This window comes from Poeciliopsis prolifica, unplaced genomic scaffold (genome assembly GCF_027474105.1).
Source record: "Poeciliopsis prolifica strain line A6 unplaced genomic scaffold, Auburn_PproV2 SCAFFOLD010, whole genome shotgun sequence".
Lineage (NCBI taxonomy): Eukaryota > Metazoa > Chordata > Actinopteri > Cyprinodontiformes > Poeciliidae > Poeciliopsis > Poeciliopsis prolifica.
The window spans coordinates 1,114,608-1,134,897 of record NW_026562385.1 but is presented as its reverse complement, the minus strand read 5'-3'; the positions used below and the strand labels follow the sequence as shown (position 1 = coordinate 1,134,897).

The 20,290-nt window shown below is 38.7% G+C and overlaps 3 protein-coding genes across 8 annotated transcripts in view; 1 reads left to right on the top strand and 2 right to left on the bottom strand.

Moving 5' to 3' along the window:
* Positions 1-13,223, bottom strand: part of LOC129363159 (potassium channel subfamily T member 2) — a 41,726-nt gene extending 28,503 nt beyond the window's left edge. Inside the window, exons 1-2 of the mRNA XM_055035056.1 lie at positions 12,807-13,223; positions 121-200 (exon numbers count right to left, since the gene is read on the bottom strand). Of these exons, the coding sequence (XP_054891031.1) occupies positions 121-200; positions 12,807-12,895 (169 nt within the window). The 5' untranslated portion in view covers positions 12,896-13,223. The remainder of the gene's footprint in view (positions 1-120; positions 201-12,806) is intronic.
* A 328-nt stretch (positions 13,224-13,551) lies between these two features.
* On the bottom strand, positions 13,552-19,059 carry qtrt1 (queuine tRNA-ribosyltransferase 1). The gene is made up of 9 exons (XM_055035808.1): positions 18,694-19,059; positions 18,488-18,556; positions 17,934-18,072; positions 17,646-17,840; positions 17,390-17,528; positions 17,223-17,298; positions 16,994-17,103; positions 16,714-16,798; positions 13,552-14,870 (listed from the first exon to the last, which is right to left on the bottom strand). The coding sequence occupies exons 1-9, from the start codon at positions 18,979-18,981 to the stop codon at positions 14,718-14,720; spliced, it is 1,254 nt and encodes a 417-aa protein (XP_054891783.1). The 5' UTR covers positions 18,982-19,059; the 3' UTR covers positions 13,552-14,717.
* Positions 19,060-19,226: 167 nt separating this feature from the next.
* The window catches only part of dnm2a (dynamin 2a), a 30,638-nt gene continuing 29,574 nt past the window's right edge, over positions 19,227-20,290 (top strand). For all 6 annotated transcript variants that reach the window (XM_055035100.1, XM_055035099.1, XM_055035098.1 and 3 more), the window contains exon 1: positions 19,227-19,659. In XM_055035100.1, the coding sequence (XP_054891075.1) occupies positions 19,499-19,659 (161 nt within the window). In that variant the 5' untranslated portion in view covers positions 19,227-19,498. The remainder of the gene's footprint in view (positions 19,660-20,290) is intronic.

Genomic DNA, 20,290 nt, shown 5'->3' with positions numbered 1-20,290 from the left:
AACCCATCTTTTCCACCAAAAGTGGGAGACAACTGGGTGGAAACAAAGACGGCAAAAACAGCAATATTCACATTTCCTTTCCAGATGGCTGGAAGTGAGCTCCAAAATTCGAGGACTTACTGGATCTTTGGTTTTTGATGAAGAAGAGCTTCAGACGCTCCTTGAAAGTGTTCTCGTTCACATAGAACTCCACCTGCACCCTGTGAGAGACGGAGGCACGGAGAGACGGGCAGCCCATAAGAGAGAGGTGAGGGTAATGAGGGAACGGGTAAACAAGGAGGTGCTTCGGGTGGCTGAGGGGAGAAAACGCTTCTTTCATTGTGTCAAGAAACAGGAGCCGAGAGGAGCGAGAGCTGAGAGGTAAACAGCAAAAAATGAACAAAGGTGAGGAAAAGAAAGCGTACACTTGAGTCAATTGGAGATGGAAAAGGAGATAATGATTATTTGAGCAGGAAAGTATGAAACTATGACAGTGCGGCTGGCTACATTAAAGACTAATGGCTTTGGGAGGAAATGGTGTTCCTGCTTGTGCGCCTGCCCATCGGCCCAGACAGCCGCACTCGCTCTCGTTATCTCCACTGATTAAATATAGAGCAACAAATTACTTCCCTCTGATGTTTCTGCTGAACATGGGAGGCCATAATTACTGCTTTTCTGCCTCCCCAGTCCGGCACCCCCCTGTTAAGAGGGACACACACACACACACACTCACACACACACACAGACATATGCACATACAAACGCAACAAAACACACACCTGCTACCTGGGTATTAGTAATATCGGACCAATTTTCTGCCCAGCTGCTGTGGATTTTCATGTGGCGGAAATGGTAAAGAAACGGCTCCATGTGTGGAGTCACGTTATCAGACATGCTGTAAGGTGACTGCATTTCCTGTCTGACCACCTCAGGGGGGGAAATGCTCTGCAGCTCTGCTTTGATTCCATGAACAGAGCAGTGGATGACTCAGGCTGGACGTGAAATAAGTCTGGCCCCGCACTCTGGTGGTCTCCTTATACAACATGGGAGGATAAAAGAGGAGCAGAACAACCGGTGTCTGTTCTCCTGAATGCAGGAAGAGGTGGCAGCGTCGGTAGGGGGTCCTCTCTGGGTTCCGGAAGGCTCGCTTTACCACCCGGTCCACATTGGTCTGACACACACCAGAGCAGCACACCTCTCAGGGAAGATTTGGGAGAGGGGGGAACTTTCTTTTTGTTTCTATGGGAACGCCGTTTTTGTTCGCTTCCCTCAGTCTCACAGGAGCAGATGTGTGCAAACATGTTCCCGTGGATCGTGTTCAGCCATCAGAGTTGAAGGCCCCGCTGCAACTTGTCGACGGCCCCCCCTTCTCTCCGAGCAGATTGGCGACAGCGATGCCTTTGCACACTTAATGGGGATTGAAACCAACCCAAAACAGAACACAGATCTGCATAGCTCCATAGTAAAAGGTTTTACTTAAGCTTTCACCTTCCATAAGAACAAGATGGTTGACAAAAAAACATTAGTACTTGTGGTAATGTTTTGACATGCAAGCGGACGACAACGCATTTTGACAATATTAAGATAATAATTAAGGACTAAGTGTATACACTTAGCAAATCTTTTTTTTTAATTTTTTAAATCCAATCTGGCTTTCTTTGTGTTTGTTTTTAATTCCTAGATACTCTTTAAAATGCAAACTCAACCACTCAAGCAATCGACAGCCTGTGTGCTGTAAGTACTTCCAGAATGATGCTGTAGCCTCCCACAGCTGCAAGTCTGTTACCGTCCTCCATTTCTTCTGAAAAGCTTTGCTGTGTCAGGTTCTTGTTTATTATTCTCATAAAAATTCTGCATATGCTTTTATGATTTCTTTCTTCCGAGGTAATGTGTTCTTTTACAGCAGCATCCATCAGAAACAGCACGTTTTCATCTCACGCTGACAGTGTTTTTCTATCATATCCAACGTCTTCAGTTTGTTTTTCCCACCGATTTCATTATTTCCCCAGGACATTTTAGGTGACTTATGTCCTTAAATTCAAATAAACACAATTTTCTTTGAAAATCAAATTTCTTTCTTGAAGCATATTCAAACTTTATGTCTTAAAGCTACAGTTGCATCTAATATGAATGTTTTTGAAGCAGAGTTGATGGCTGAAAGTAAAGACAACAGTATCTTGCGGAAGTATTATTTTCATGTTTTACTTTTGTGACATTATAAGACATTTCAAAGCACTTATTGGGATTTTATGTGCTAGCTAAACCAACATAGTGATACATAATTATCAAAATGGAAGTGGTTTATAGTAATGACCTTTTAATGGAATGACAGCTGCAGACCTTTTTGGATTTTCTTTTACCAATTTTGCACATGTGCCCCGACATATTGGATGTTGACAGCAGTTTTCAAATCTTGCCTCAGTTCCGTCATTGGATTTAGGCCTGGACTTTGACTGGGTCCTTCTAGCCAATTAATATAACTTGATCTAAGTCATTCCTTATGTATGTGGTTGTATGTTTAGGGTCGTTTTCCTGAAGAAAGGTGAACTTCTTCCCCTGTCTCAAGTCTTCTACATACTCTAACAGGTTTTTTGCCATAATTATCTTAATCTAAACAATAATTATCTTAAGGCTCAGATTTGTGGAGCGCGCTACAGTTGTCCTGTTGAGAGTTTCTTCCACCTGAGCTGTGGAACTCTGGGACTCCTCCAGTGTCGCCATGGGCCTCTCTGCTGCTTCTCTGATTAATGTGTGAAAAAGTTCAAAGGATCGTAAAACTCTTGGAAGGCACTTTGAAGCACAGTAATATTCCATGTTGTTGGGTTGGGATCTTTAATTAAGAAAATAATACATAGAAATGACCACTATCTACACACACACGAATGTACAGAAAAGCTAATATTTACTAAATTCCTTTAGAAAATGTTTGTTTTCCAAAAAATTAAATAAATCTGTGGATTAAGGAATAACAATTCAGTGTATCAAATTTAAGAAAGACCTTTGACTTCTTAAAAATATGAATTGAACAAAAACATAATTGAAATCTAATTTTTTTTATAAAAGATCTGAAGCTGTTGCTCAGTTTTAACAAAGAAAGCATGCTTTGAAGAGGATGACTGCGCGTCATTTTGTAATGTGGAGTAAATCTCTCTTGGCATGCACAAGTGTGGGCCAAAATTAGCAGACACAGTTAGACGGACAGACAGACAGAAGGAGACATGCAGAGGCGGATCTTAGAGAGGGAGAGAAAGATTGCCGAGCCTTGTTCTGCTTTTTCCACCCATGCCTTCACTCTGTAATGACACAGCAGTCGGCCAACTAATGACACAGTAAAAGAAACTACAGAAGCCTAAATGTATGCATGGACACAACAACAGTGTGCTGGCTCCAGGTTTAAATTTAAAAGCAGTGATTGAGCGAATAAAAAATAACTAAAGAAGCCTTCTTTCTTATTAGGAGTTATTTAGTTTAATGGCTGAATGAGGCGATCTCAATTCACAAGTGGAATCGAACTGATAGCTACCAGGCTGTGAAAAAAGTCTCCATAACAGATTGGATGTGGGAGACATAAAAAAATATCTTAAATATAAACTTATTTCCACTCCTAAGCTTGGCATGGCACATGAGGAAGCTGAGATCTGTGAATATCACCAGTGTTTGTTTTCCAACATGAAGCATGTCGTTTCTGCTTTGTCGCCCCTGTGAAATCCATCTTTTAGTGCAGAATGCTGTGGACTGAAGCGCGTAGTCATTTTTCCAATCATTTTTATGTCATTCACCAACGCCATAGAAGGGATTACACCTAAAACCTTTCTCTCTACCTAAACTTTGTTGTCTTTCGAAACATAAGAACTTATGTCTGTGGAATAGCCTGGATGCCTGGAGCATCTGTGGCTCCAGCTTTTTATTGCAGGTCATCAGCTCTCGTGTTAAAAATCGCCGATGCCTGGAATGCATTCCCAGATGATAGGGGTAATGATGAATGCCCTTGACCTTTCCTCGCTCTCTCTTTCCACAGGTTCGTGGTAGTACGTGGTGAGTGTGCAGCGGTAATAGCACACAAGGGAACACAGATTTCAAGTCATTTCTTTCTTAGTTCAAATGTTAGACTTTAAAGTATTCTTGTATTGTACATCCTTCTGCTATTTCTCTCGTTAGATTTACATTCCAATAATTCAGTTTAAATCAGAAACTACTCTCCTCTATGAATATATTTCCTCCAGTATCTCATTTCTCATTAGCACATTATGTTCCCCTCATTTAAGAGGCTGCCATTGTTAATCTGGATGACTTCATCAACATGTCTCTCATTCCCAGCACACTGATAAAACTAACTGGTAGAATTTACTCAATGAAAGGGATGAAACAATTTGCAGACCTTTTATTTGGATAGTTTAATTATGTCCCTTAGCAGATGCAGAAGTTACATTTACCTAAATGTATTCAGATACCTTCAATTTCTACATCTTTACGTACCTAAAAAAAAATTCTACACTTGTATAAATTGAAAATTGATAACCAAAACCTTGCAAATTGTATGCCTTACACACCAAATTTCTAGGGGAATTAGAATATTTTGGTAATTTTATGTTAAGTTTCAATAAAAAAAAAAAAAAAATACAACACAAGTTTTCATGGCCATGGCACAATTGTGAAAGTTTAGACACAACTAAAACAACAAATAATTCAATTGTTATTCCTTTTCTTTTACCACAGAAGCTTGGAACTACATCACCAAATGTAAGTTACAAACACTTATTTACTTACAGTAATTGTAACTAACTTGAAATGTTCAAAAGCCACATCTTTATGATGGCTGATGTAAAATTTCACCTTTAATAATGAATATACTTGATTTACAATTTTACAGACTGAAATTTCAAACAAGTCAATATAATTTTAAAGTTTTGAGCTGGAAGACTAATAGGTTCAAGAGGTACACAACTTTCAGTTTAAATAAAGGATGTAGTAGTGTTTTATATCTGACATAGTTGAATGATCTGATTTCTTCTTCATAAATTACAACTATAACCCTGAAGTGCACATCATCAGTTTTAAATTTGTGTTATTTGCACCCTAGAGGAAGGAAAAGCTAAGACATAAAAAAAAGTCTTCCATAATTAGCTCTCTCTTTCCTAAAGGTTCAAAAGTAATTGGATACATTTACATAGCCCTATATAAAATATTCATTTCCAGTATTTCTGTGTCTCAAATCCTTTTTAAGGCAATGACAGCTCATAGACTGGAACCTCTACAAAGGGAAGGAGTTCCTTTTATGGAATGCTTTGCTGGAAACTAATCACAATTGACATCAGTTGCTCATTAGTAGAGATTTTTGTCTTCAGTTTTATGTGCAGTTCATTTAGCCTATGAGGTAAAGGTGAGTTTTCCTGTGTTTTTAGATGAGTTCATAGAAGCTCTCTTGGTTTCTTAAAAAACGAAGTTCCTGAAAGAAATCCTTCTCGATCACATTAAAACAGATAATTAACAAGGGCAGATGAGTTCAATTACACTAAATGAGGCGAATGAATGACATGACCTGGCTCTAACATCTAAAAGAGAGACAAGGTGCACTGTACTTCAACCAAGCAAAGGGCAGGAGAACAGCTTGTCCCTGACCCAGATACACAACCATCACCCACATAAAAGAGCAAAGACGGCAGGTGGAAAAGAATGAGGCTGTGTGGACACATCACTGTACGATGAAAATCAATTTCCTAGGCACATTTCTGCATTTTATGACTTACAATTCAGGGATTCATGTTAACGGAGGAGTCAAACGAAATGAAGAGCATTTTTTTTAATACCCTTTGCTGTTGCTACCGAATTGATTTTAACACTCCAGTGCAGCAAGCACTTTCATAAGAGCATAATTATGACAAGCATTTAAAGAGTGTTATTCTGTTCATTTATAAACGCAAACATACATCTGATAAAAGATAAAAACTTTAGCGTTCATTTCAAAATGCATCCACTGCTCTCTGGCTTCTGTCTTTAGGATACACTTTCTTAGTTTTCCACAGGCATGAAAACTGATGCTGAGAAATGCAGCTTCAGTTCAATTTTAAAGTCAATGAGTGACAGAACAAAAAGACAGCAAATAGCCCTGCATTAGTTATTCTAATCATGAAATAATATATGGCTTGACTTGGTGCTCAACTCTATTAAAAGTGCTTCAATGAAATCCTATCTTTCTATCTCTGGAGACTACATTAGCTCCACTTGTGCACAGGCATTGCATGTTTGATTAGATTAATGGGAGATGTGGGCCTTTTTTCCACACTAGGCTTCAAAAAATCTCTTTGAGAATAATGACCGATGCAAAATGACTGAAGCATGAAAGAAGAACTTTCTGTTTTTCTGTCCTTTGTGTCATTGGGCTGCTTTGGATTTGAAATGTAATTCTTTTTGTGTTTGAGGCTATAGCACCCAACAGTTTGCCACACTGTGGATTTGGGTCTTATAGTTACATCAAATTTACAACAGCAAGGCCCCGCCAAACAGTCAGATATTTGCTGGCTTGCCCCACGGCAATGAAAACACTGACGTGATAAACTTCAAGGTTTGTCAGAGGAATTCGATAACTACCTCATTAAGGCATATTTCCAGTCAAGGATAGCCTAAAAATAAAGTCTTAGAGCCTTGAAGATCATGACAGGCAATCTGTTTACTATCTGTTGTCAATACTACCTTTGGCTGTTGTTGTCATGCAATTAAAAGAGACAGGGTGCAACCAATTAAAGCCAAACACAGAGTGTATCTAATTTGATCAATATGTTTATTCTGATTGGAAGTAAAATCTATGTCTTAGAATCCTGATTTCAATCTGACAATCAGTTAAAAGAAAAAGCTAAAGAGTACACAAAATGTCATATTTTCAGAACAAATACATTACTTTTCTTCTGTACTTTCTTCTGATTAGTCTCTCTAATTAGCCTCAGGTAGGAGAATGTGCACATGGTTGTTTGTCCTGTGTCTTAATGTTGCCTCGTGATTAACTGGTGACTTTTGGGGGCTGATTAAAAGTCCTTTATTAGAATATTTTTCAAAAAACGTTTTGGTCTTCACAGACAATTGAAGCCAAAATCTTCTAATCAACCATGTTGGTGTCTTGTTTTCCTATATACGGTGTATTTGCTATAAACACGCATGAACTTTTTCTGAGGTAATACATGAAAGACTTGCTTCTATTCAAATTAAAGCTTAGAAGTATCTTACATAATAATTAGATTTATGTGCCAAAGGCAAGGCTTTGGGATATAAAAAATTATGCACAAAACAATTTTTATTCCCAAATTTCTGGACAGAGATAGCTCACGGCAATTTGAGGTCCTACATGAGCAGAATACAAATCCTTTGTGTAAAACTCGCTCACACACTGTTACGCTAACAGTCATGAACATTGGCATTATTGAGAGATCATGTTCTACACTGGTGTCACTAGATTAGGGTTTGATTTAAAAAATTAAGAGGGAAGCAAAAAAATGATTGGAGCAGCGCCAGTTGAGAAGGATACTGAGTGAAGCTGAGTCAAGTAAGAAATTGTTTTAAGATCAAAAGCCTGTGATTTGTATGACAGTGGTTTGATTACAGCTGAGGAGATTTTGTTGGCTATATGAGTTAAACTCAGATAGGAGTAACATTTCTGCATTAAAGCGCAAACTGACCTTCTTTGATATCCCCCAAGATCAAGACACAATAGGATTTTGGTAAAATAATACAACTTCTGGTGCCAGGTTGGCAAATATTAAGCTCAGAACCAGACAAGAAAAACATTGTCATTTCTGGACAATCAGACATGGTTTAGGTTTGTTTGACTGGCAAAGTCCTCAACAGTCTGAAGAAGATTTGTACTTGACTGTTTAGTCATCTGGCATTTCCTCCAAACAGAAGCCTCTGACTCACTGGCAAAAAATATAAATGTTGGTTTGATCAGAACACGCACCAGAATGTTCCCAGTTTAGTTTTCCTAGAAACTTCTCCAACAAAAGGACGAATATTTGCATGCTGCTCACTTACAGTGCAGAAATACAGAACGGTAGGAATGCTGCAGAAACCAAACTTAACTTTTATTTCAGTCTGCAGAGGCAACTTTTCAGGTGCAGCTCAATAGCTACTTACTTATTGCTATTTTAAAAAAGTTATCGAACGAATTCAATTCAAACAATAAAACTGAGATTCCAGGGTTTATTTCTGGAATTTTTACAAATTAAAAAACTAAATTTACTGCAGACAAGTTAGTTATGCCCATTTGTTGTTTGTTATCATGCTTTCTGATAAGGTCATGGTAGGGCTGGTGCCTGTCTCCAGCTGTAATCGGGTTAGAAGTGGGATTCACCCTGAACACGACGACAGTCTGTCACAGGGCAAAACATCGACACAGAGTACAAACCACCATATGTGCACACATACACATACACACTCACTCCTCAGAATAATGAAGAACAGTCAAATCAATCTAACATTCTAGGAGCCCTGAACTTTGAAATATGTATTTCGGTTTCAAATTCACTTTTTGAATTTAAGTGACTCCCTAGGTAAATGCAAGTAACTTGCATGTAATTTACTGAGATCCAGCTGTAACTGTGTCTTTGTCATTTGTCAAAAGTATGAACATAAAATTCATGAAATGTAGTATTTTCTCTGTCTCTCTTAAAGTGTAATGAAATTAAAGAAACAGCACAGGTGAAAAATATTGGTTTATGCAATGAATGGAGACATTTTTCAGAGAAAAGAGCAGAAGATTCCCATGTGTGAAATTAATCATTAAATCAAATTTATTCTCCAAAAGTCTCAACTGCAATCTTGTTCGACAACTAAATCACATCCCACTGGGCTTTAGGAACAGTTTTGAATAGAGAGAGAAAGGAAAAAAAGAAGATTTGGAGCCACTTCAATCAGATGCAAGATACAGAAAAGAGGGACAGAGGGGGGCTGAACATTAAATAAGGGTGACACATGAGACACACACATACACACACAAGCAGAGGGATGAAAAAGAAAGGAGAGAGGAATAGACTGGGCCCACCGAGGGTAACAGAAAAGGTATTACTATGTTCAATGATGTAAGACCTTTTTTTTTTTAAGCAGTGCAGCCATGTGTGTCAGGGAGATAAGTTTTGTGTAAACATACTGAGATTCTGATGTTTGAGGTTGGATGTGGTCCTACTGGATAAAAGCAATCTGAGCACCGGCAGCAAATGAAGGATGCTAGAAATGAAAAATATTAGATTTATGGACCAGGGCGGATAAACTCTCTGTGATTCAACTGTAATTAAGTTTCTGTCACTATCAATCACAGCTCTCAATTTCCCTCTAATCAGTCCATTTCATAGCCGCGATTACTCCCCAGGCGCTAACATCAACACACTGTGCCTCTGCCTGAGCACTCTGCACTGCCACAACTGCACAAATATTGGTGGATTAAAGCAGCATCCATGCATGCTGATGGCACAAGTCTAAAGGAGCCGAAAAGAGTGACAGGTGTGGAGAAATTCAAAGAGGTAGATTTTCAGATAACGGTATCCTTGTTGCAAAGACTTTAAATTAAAATGCAAAATGGATGCAGAAAATTAAAAGCATCAAGTGGAAATGATTATTTCAACATCTGAGCATAAAACATTCTCCTTTGTACACTGCTATGGGATTTTAAATCCTTTTTTCAGCAAAAACAATACAATAGACAATTTACTGTGGATAAAAGAAGTTACATTATGTTGGCTGGTTTTGTTTTTGTATCATCATTTTCTTTCTTCAGACATCAGCCGTCAACTTATAAAATTTGTCCTCCAGTGCGAGAAGTGTCAGTGATATGTTTTGCATGTGCAACACGTTCTGCTAAACCTCACTAAAGTGGGATTCCATAGGCTTTAAAATTGCCTTCACGGTATGTCTAGCAAATTTGTTAGTGTACCGACTGTGATCAGTTTGCCTCAGTTTTTCAGACAGATGGCTTCTCATTTTGTAAAAGAAATCGCTGCAATGACGCAGAATTGACAGTTGAAATCGGAGACAGTAAGCCACCAGGTCCCCGAGGCAGAAAACAACCCCAGCTGGTACAACAATCTTCTGCTGAAAATATGTCTTCAGTTCTGGACTGCACTTGTTTACAGCAACAACTAGGGCCCTTGTCTTCTGGCAAACTATAGTTTTGCTCTAATGAAGGTCAGATCTGCACCATCAGTTCCTGTTCTCAGCATATGCATTACTGGAGCTAGTATTATGTTTGGTTTTGTTTTTGTATTTCCTGGATCGGCTGGTTTGCTCTTGGGCTGAAATTCTCTTGCTGGAATTAAATTAGATATTTTTGACATATCTCCCTAATGTCAAGTTCTCTTCATAAAAACTGAGAAAATATTATTTAATATTTTCTTATTTCTGTTTACAGTTTTGTGAAATTGAGAACAAAAATATTTTGTCAAGGTATTTGGATTAACTTCCATTACTTGCAAGCACAGCTTTGAAGAATGTAGAGTGAATGCTCGTTTATCTAAGTGGAAAAGAGTCAACATTCCTACAAGATTGTACTTATTTTTTCTCATGTTTTCAGGTAGCACAAATTGTCTCTTTGTTACAGTAAAGCAAAGTGTGTTGTTGATGTTTGGAATCAACAACATGAAGTTAGCTTTAGAGGCACAGACAGTCCCTTATCCACTTAGCTTTTAAGTTTAAGGGACATGCATCCACCCAACACCTCCATTTTATGGTCAGTGTGATGGTCTTACCTGAAACACTGTTAGTTTTGTAGTTTTTCCCATCAAACTTCTCAGAGATCTTCAGAATGTTTGTTTACAAATGTGAGATAGGCCTTTGTGTTATTAAATTTTTTGGTCAGTACAGGTTCTTTGCCATCAATCTCTCACATGGATACAATTTTACCCTGTATAAAATCAGCACTAACTCTAGCATAGAAGATTGAGGTCATCAGTTCTTAATTTTGACCATTTGTGGAAAAGTTTCACACTCCTCCATTATATATATAATGGAGGAGTGTATATATATATATATATATATATATATATATATATATATATATATATATATATATATATATATATATATATATATATATATATATATATATATATATATGTGTGTGTGTGTGTGTGTGTGTGTGTGTATAATATAAAATCTGAGTGTGTATATATAATATGGTTAATCATAGTTCACACATGATTTTCACAAAGGGCCACAAGTAATTATGTTTTTGGTACAATACTGACATTTGCTTACTGATCTGATACGTTTAAATGTGACCAAAACAGCAAAATCTGCAAGACACCAAACAGTGAGACTGTACAATTAGTCTTTCATTAATATTTAAAATAAATATGCAATTTCTAAACATCAGAATCTTTTTATTGGCATAGGTTACTGTTACATAAACATATTTCTGACATATCCCAAAGTGACAACGATGTAATATTACACAACCCTGACACTAGGTGGTGGAATAGAAAATTTATTTTTTAAGATGTGACCTTTGACCTCTGTTTGGTCTATACTATTCGCCTTATAGATTTACTTTGAGGAGAAATTAGCCTGGAATCTTATTGGTTTTAAAAGAATGAACATCTGGGGAAGCAGTGAAGCATCAACTCACACCATGACCACAGTACTAGCCGAGTTGAAGGTTTGGCCAATTTAACAGTGTGTATTCCTTTTCGCTCTGTTTCAGGAGGATGATGTAACTGCACTGACAGAGAGAATCCCTTCTTGTCTCGCTGACTTAGAAAAAATAAAAGCCAACAAAACCTCTGTAATCGGGTCTCTGAGGTCACTCTTCACTAGAACATCAGTCCCTGGGCAATAGCCGACAAATTACAGAAGGCCAGAGGAGCCACAGTCAGAAAGAGCAAACGGGTTCAGGCTTCTGCTGAGCAACTAGTGACCCACGGGTCAGGGAGGAGATGAACTGCATGATATTATTTTCCTTCATTAAGCTGCAAAAACAGAAACAATAGACTGTACTAAGAGAAAAAGAAAAAAAAGAAAGAAGCAAATCTCTATTATCACATGGCCATAACGATAGTTCTCCTATTTGGTAAGCTGGAAATGTTTAAACTTGGACTGGTGCGTTCACCCAATTATCAGATTTTAAAAACACCCACTCAACTCCACAAACAAGTCCTCTGGTCCTCGTTTCCACCTAGCAACAAGACACATTGGGTTTGGGAAAGGGGGTACATTTTTCCATTTAACAGCATATTGAAATGAGCTTGTTAAAGCAACAAATTTCATACAGCACCTCAAATCCGCTGCCCTGCAGAGTGGACTGTAGGCAAAGGTTAATGGCCAGTTATCTAGAGCATCCAAGGTTGACAGTCAAGGTGGCAGATGTTCTGTTAATCTCAGAAAATGTGGCATTGAGGGATGAATACAAATAGGAGAATGTTTTTAATAAGCCTCTTCTTGTTGGTAGATTTTGCTGAATGACTTGTTCCAAATCCCCTCATTTGCACATTTTTTCAAAGATGTATGTAATAAAGCATTGTATGTTTTGACTGCTGGCCTCCTGCTCTCATTTTTGGCTTTTAAATGTATTCATTTGAATACTGGGGTGTGTATAGTTTCCAGTTACGATTTGTAACACTCGCTTTTGCGCACACAAGGAAAAGAGGAACTTGTTGCAACATCCAACAGGTCGACAGCGTGGCTGCTTCATACACCTGAAGCACTGAGCTTTGACAAAATGGGCACATTATGTCTTTGCGGGCCACTTCTTCTCATCCCAAACTGAAGTGATGCTCTCTCCGTTTCAGAGATGCGCAACAGATGCAGCGCGCCGTGCGTAAAGCGCTACAAGGAGAGACAAGCTGTTATCTTACCTGTCATCAGTCTGCCAGTCCCCGAGCAACAGGTCTCGGAACCGGTACCGAGGGGGCAACGGGAGCACCTCCTTTTCCAGTTCAACCATGATTCACCTCCCTCAAAAAACGGAGCTGGAGAGAAATAGCACCGCAAACCGCACCTCCGGACCGAGAAGGTGGCTCCCGGAACCAACAACTCCGCTACTCTTCCTTCTGCTATTCAGAACGTAAATGAAAGACGAATACATTGGTCCGTCTCATGGCACTGTCCTCAGCCTCCCCCCTTTAGAGAAAAATCCACTTCTTCCTTTCCAGTCTTCGCAACAACAAAAAAAGAGCAGCTTTACTGCAAGTCGAAAAGAGGCTACAGGTCGAGGAAGCTCATCCCTCGGTGCTTGGAGGGAGGGGAGACTCCACTCTCAGGCTGAGCGCAACTGGTTGTCTCTCCCGACAGCAGCATCCTCTCCTCCCCGCCTGGGCTCCACATGGACGCACTGAGGGGCAGGCGCGCACAGAAAGGGGGCAGCTTGCGAATGCAATTATGAAATCACGGCTCAGAACAACATAAAAATAGCAATTAGCAAAGAGCGATCTTCACAGAATCCACACTGAACCGTGACAGCATTTACTGCTCTGCGATCTGTCCCACGTTCACCCTTGACCCCCCCAGAAATGCCAAACACACTCAGGAGAGGCTCGGAGGCGTGGGATTATCCGCGCTTTCTCTTTTATTTTTTCACCTCAATTCCACTGCTGACTGAATAGTCACTTCAAGGTGGATGCAGTAAGCTATAGCTAATTAAGTTTGGAACAGCACAACTGAAATATACAACGGAAATGAGTTGATTTGTAGATGGTGCATATTTATTTGACGACATTTAACGCGATTCTGGGTGGCTTGCCAAGTAAGCAGAGAGCTGTTCTTTTATTCATAAACTAAATTTAATTAGAATACTCAGTGGAAGCAGAAGATGAAGAAAATAAACATTTTCATCAGGAAGAACATGTTATTTCTATACTTTTTTTTCAAATATAATTTCAACAGCCAACATATGTAATTTTGCAATAAGTTAACTTTTTTTTCTTTCATGCAACACCCGACTTCGTGCAACATTTTAGTTTATCTCCAACTTGGAGGATGAAGCGGCACCGATCTTCTGGTCATAGGAGAAAAAGTAATGAAATTCAAATGGGGTACTTAGGAGGGCTGACAACAGATGTTATTCAAATTAACCTCCATTAATTAATATTAATCTGCCTCAACCTGGCCCTGGCAAATCAACACTTACGTGAGCTCAGCTGTTTATCCAATAAGGAACATGCATTTCATTAGATAAAGAGCTTGGGGTATGTGCAATTTGATACTGCTGTGTTTGTGCGCACCAAATTTTTAATCTATCTTTATTTGATTTATTAACTTTTGTTTTATACTCATTTTGGAAGCAGAAGATCAGGAAGATGCGTCTATTTCTCCCTCTAGTGGTCATCGAGGAGCAAACATACAATCTGCAGGCAGCCAAATTTAATCAGCTCTCGCAGGATGTGTTGAGATGCGAGTTTTTTTTTAAAAAAAACCTTAATAGAGATAAGCTCAGAATAGCACTGTACAGTGGTGAAAATAAATCACTCTTTGACTATATTAAGTTTATAAAAGGATTGACAGAAAAGTAAAAAAGAAATCAAGAAGGATTTCTTTTGTATCCATGGTAACCAAAACAGCGTATTTCTGAGGAAACAGTCATGTGTTTCAAACCTAATTTAAAGCCAATTTCCTCCGTCAGTGGCTGATTGTGAAATGAGGTATTTGTAAATTTCTTAAAAATGCAAAGAGTAAAAAACAATCTTATGTAAAAAAAAAAGTTATTTAAGATTTTTTTAAAAATCAGTCTATTTGATGGTTTCCTCCATTCAGAGTCCAGCTTCAAAATTCTATTCCAAAGTCACATTGACAGAAGCCAAAGCCTCCACCGCCCAGCCGGGATACTGATCCGGCGATGGGAACATTCGCTTCATGAATGTCCGTATGAACTCAGGAAAGTGGCCTTCCACGATGCTCTGCCTCACAGAACGCATCAGGGTGAGCTGCATAGAAAAAAAAAAAAAAACATTGATAAACAGAGGAAAGGATCATTTGATTACTGTAAACTTCTAGAAATCCATAACTCTGGATCTTCTGAGAAAAAAAAAGGTCAACTTCAGGTCAAGATATTCTGAGTAGTCTGAGTTTTATACAGCGGCAGCAGGATATTTATTTACGCTATTACTGAAGTCTGTTGAATTCTAATAAATCATTAAAACAGATTAAGGAAAATGGAGTGCTAAAGACACAACACTGAATAAAAGGTGCAGTAAATAACAGTTGGTGACATCTCGGGCTTCACTGTGAGAAAGCAATAATATCAAATAAGAAGGTCTCACTTTCGCCTCCAACATATCCTGAATAACTCGGTTTGGATAAATATCCTCTGGGGATATTCTGGATTTTTTTAATAGGCCTTTTGTGCTTTGCAGACTGAAAGGTAGGGATTCTGCAAACTGCCATTGCCTCCCACGGATAACATCAGGCACAAGTAGATTATTATCTAAAGCTTTTAGAACGTGTTTGAACATTTCTGATTGTTTGTTTTGTTCTTTAAGCCATTGGTAAAAAACAAAAAAACAAAACCAAACAAACAATAAAAACCTCTGAGGGGCTTTGATACAAACATGTCATTGTCCTGCAGGGAAGGGGATTTCTAAATAACGTTTTGAAACCTAACAGTGTTTCAAGTGTTTTAGGACTTAAAAAGTAAAAATCATGGTAAATAATTTCCAATGTATGTGTTTTTTTAAATAGGACATTCTGTAAATTTCAGCTGAAATGAAACCAATCTGTTAGTGTCAGAAATGTCAAAAAAGACAAATATATGTTACAACCTGGGTGCACACATGAGCGCACCCTTAAACTAAGAATTTGTTGATGACAAAATTCAATCTTACTACTTTTGTCTTAAATCTTCCCCATCTCCCTGCTGTATGCAGCACATGTGAGAGTAACATCTATGTGAGCAATTCATCAATATCTACCATGTGATATTCAGTCATTTCTAATTCCTTACTAATGCTTTGAGTTTGACAGAAAAATCTATTTATAGAATTTGATTTTCTCTTTGAAACTGTTACAATAATAAGCAGGTACACAATACATCACTGTGACAAAAGGTCAGCATTGGACAGAGTAAATCCATCCCATTGATATTGTATTTTAAACATGTTTAATGCTTATTTGGAAGACATGAGCAAAGTAAAAACAAAATTGAGCTTCAGTGATGAGCCAAAACTATTACAGCTTGTGACTGCCAAGATTCTTAGATTAAAAAAGTCTCCATTTCTCATAAAGCAATCTAATGATGCTGCCAATATTCCTCCCATTCTTCTTCTGAACTCTTAAAGTAAGCTTTTATGGAACTTAGATAACAAAGTGACTTTTATAGCTATTCTGGTGATAAAAGGAGCCACTGTGAAACCAGAATGAGCAGCTTTATTCTTTGGCAAAACTATCATTTGGCAAAGCAACTGCATTTTGTCTGAAACACAGTATAATAACAACACTATTACATTTTTCCAACAGCTCCTCGTTGTTTATGTAACTGTGAGGCTTTCCATTGAGTGGATTACAGTTAAAAAACAGGACAGTTTGTGTTGCTTGAAAACACAAAAAGGTCAGAAATTCAAGAGAAGGATAAGTATAAATATTTTTGAAACTATCTAGACTCCAGCTGACCCTTTTTTCATGTAATTTAATACATTGATCATATCTAAAAAAATAGAAATGCTAACATTTAAATAATGCATTCAGCAAAGAAATGTGCTTTAAAACGAGTTATCTGATGATACTAACAATTCTAAAGTTACATTCAGCTTGTAGGGTTTTTCTAATACTGACCTGGTAGGCAATGTTGTGAATGGTGATGTGATGCATGGCGGCAGTGTCACTCTTAAACAAAGCATGCAGATAGGCCCGACTATGTCTGAAATAAATAATAACGTTGGAAAAAAAAGACGTTTGTGAATTAAATACATTTCAAAAATTTTCTGCTGACAATATGTCACCACTGACAGACATACATTATTAAAGTTTCAATGTAAAATAATCAGAAATTAAAAAGTAAAATTATACTTTAGCTATTCCAGCTTGAAATGTAAATGGCTTTTCATTCACTTGCCTTTTGCAAGTGGGACACTGGCAGTCAGGGTCTATAGGCTGAAAGTCTTTGGCATACTGCTTCTGCTTCACCTGAAGAGACCCCCAAGGTACCAAGGCAGAACCAAACCTCTGAGGAAAGACAGCAATCATGGTCACAGACAAACTTAGAATCACTTGTCAATGTGGATCAATCACCTTAAATAAAACATTCCAGATTTTCTTTAGCAGGTGAGGTGAAGGGCGCTTACTGCAGTACGGGTTGGGAAGACGCAGTCAAACATATCGCATCCCAAAGCGACACACACCACCAAGTCCACAGCATACCTGCCCCACATGAGGGATACACAGGTTCTTGATTAATGGCTCAATAGCAAATAAACAGCACAGTTCTTGAGTCGTGTGCATAAGAACACACCCAACACCCATCAGGTAGCGAGGCTTTTCTTGTGGCAGATGGTCAGTGCTCAGTGTGACCATCCGCCAGAAATCATCCTTCTCCTCTCCTCCACTCAGGCCACCAATGGCAAAACCCGGAACATCACGTTTAGTCATTTCTGCATGAAGACAAACAATGAGAGAAGGAATCTAAGTATTGTAAACTTCCAAGAACAATGAGTTTTTAAAATTTTCAATATGGGGGGGTTAACTTTATACATTTTCTTTTTTTTTACCATCCAGACAGGCCTTGCGCAGCTCTGCATCTAGTCCTCCCTGGATAATGGCAAAAAGGTTCTGCTTGTCTGGATGCTTATTTGCTGCTATACAGCGATCCAGCCAACGAATGGATCTATGCATGGCTTCCTCCACACGCGGTCCCTTCACAGTGCTGCTGACCACATCATCCAGCTGCATCATTATGTCTGACCCTGCAAAAGAGTCAGACATAATGAAAAGCACTGAAAAGCATTAACAATTAAAATGCTCTAAAACTAACTTATAATACTTTACATTCAGCTCACCCAGACTGTTCTGTATGCTAATGGACTTCTCAGGACTCAACAAGATCTCTTTGCCATCATATGGGGACTTGAATTTGACCCCTTCCTCTGTGACCTCTGAGAGTTCAACAAGAGACACCATCTGAAATCCTCCACTGTCCTGAAAGAAAAAGAGGAAAAAATAAAGTTTTTCACATAAATCTTATTCCATATCCCCTCGATATTTAATACAGGGCAGTACAGTATTGGAAAACTCTACAATTTGGGACATTACTTTTAAGTATTGTAATGACAATCATTTTTTCGTGTCATAACTTCCACTCTCTTTGCGACCCTCTACATTGGAGTAACTACTGCAGTAAGGCTTCAGTTAGAAACATTAACGCCAGGAAATTTGTCATTTCCTGACATTTTGATTGAATGGCTGGAAAATACTATATTCCAAACAGACCGCGATATTGATTTTGAGATGACAACATGTTTCCAACATATTTGTCAAAACTGCATGAGAATATTGTCTTAAAGCCAAAACTTAGCTCCCTAAATTTTTTTCAAAAAGTTCAATGTACACTTACAGTTAGAAGATTTCTCTTCCAGTTCATGAACCCATGTAAACCGTTGGCTTTCTCTATCAACTCAGGTCCCTGGAGATAGTGAAGTAAGAAAATACAAATTTACACACCCCTTCTAAAAGCACTAGAAGGCAAGGTGAAATTAACACTTTTGAGTTCTAAGCAAATGTATAAATAAAATGCAAACGTCGATACTTTAATCTACCTACCGGCCTCATGCCCAGGTGGTAGGTGTTTCCCAAGCAAATCTGACAACCGAGACCCTCCAGCTGATCCGCGGTGATCCCCTTCAGGGTTCCCTGGGTCCCAACAGGCATAAAAACCGGCGTGCTGACGCTGGAGTGAGGCAGAATCAGATCACAAGCTCTTGCTTTCGTCACAGGACATTCTGCAACAATCCTCAGAGTAAGAGGCGGGACGGCGGATAAAGTTTTCTTCAAAAACATGCTGTTTTCTTTGATATTTCCATCTGCTTCAGAGGTTATGGTGGCAGCCATATTCCTCCGAGCGTTGACATGAAGTGGAAACGACCGACAGTTGGTTTGACCAATTAGAAACGCGTTTCTTGCCAAGTTTGACGAGCACACCTTTAGAACACCCAATGAAAATATAGTTCTGAGGCGAGTCTTCTGGATTATCCAATAGACGTCTCGGTTTTGTAAAAAAAAAAAAAAAAAAAAAGTAGGTGGGTCTATTCTCACCGGTTTCGATCTGACGTCATCTCCTCAAACCGGATAGCGTTTGTGTAGAGGAAGTTTTTTGTTTTGCGAGTTTTCCGTCCGTTTCGACTCGCCGAGGTGCTAATTAATGCGCGTTAAAGAATACAAAGTTATGTTTATCTGAATTATTCTTATCAGACAGACGCACCGGTTTTCAGAGTGAGATTACAAGAAGCGAGCTGCTTGAAGCGACGGTGCTGAACACTTTCAGAGTAACCCGAGAGCAGCTCGCTGCTAAGCTAACATTAGCCTCCGGTCTGAGGTGTGTTGAAGGGCTCTCTGAGCTAACGAAGCCATGGGGAACCGGGGCATGGAAGACCTGATTCCCCTAATCAACAAGCTGCAAGACGCCTTCAGTTCAATTGGTCAGAGTGTCAATTTAGACCTTCCTCAGATTGCTGTGGTAGGCGGACAGAGCGCAGGGAAAAGCTCTGTCCTGGAAAATTTTGTTGGCAGGTAAGCGAGAATGGTTAGGTTAGAGATCTGTTGCAAAGAGCTTTCTCTTTCCTCTTGTTTGTGTTGGTGCATTCTAAAAATGCATGCTTGGTTGTAATAAGAGTATTTCGGCAAGGTATTTATCAAAAAGTTAAACTAACCTAGTTACGCGTCCTAGTACATGTTCAATGTAATGACTTAGGGCATGCTGTAAACCAGCCTTTCTTGTAAAGTGGCTTCACCAACCTTTCTCACTAATCAGGTTGTCAGAATCGTTTTCCTGTGATTCTTTTCCCCCCTTTGCATATTTAGTGCCACACCCTGAAATTTTGACAGGATTCACAGTAATCAGTAGTTGTTACATCTGTCAACTGTAAAAGCTCTTTCCTGTAGTTTTTTCTTTCTTTCAGGTAGTGCAGATGGAGAACACTTCTCTATAATGTCACAACTTTTTTTTTGGCCTGCTGATTTTTATCTTGACTGTTTTTAGCATAAAATTAAAGCCTACAGTCACTCTTTTTCAAATGTCAACATTTTTCCCCATGGCCCCACAACTGTAACAGACACAACTTCCTACACTGTCTTCCTCTTTTGATTCTGTTTATGGTTAGTGTTTAGTAATGAAGAAAATGGGAAAGACCTGTCTTTGTTG

What these genes read in the sequence shown, in the direction of transcription:
- qtrt1 (XM_055035808.1), bottom strand. Translation starts at nt 18,981, where the DNA reads ATGGCTGCCACCATAACCTCTGAAGCAGATGGAAATATCAAAGAAAAC. An exon ending in GGAAGAGAAATCTTCTAACT is followed by an intron (nt 18,073 to 18,487) that starts GTAAGTGTACAT and finishes TTTTTCTTTCAG; the next exon opens with GACAGTGGAGGATTTCAGAT. An exon ending in TAGCATACAGAACAGTCTGG is followed by an intron (nt 17,841 to 17,933) that starts GTGAGCTGAATG and finishes ACTCTTTTGCAG; the next exon opens with GGTCAGACATAATGATGCAG.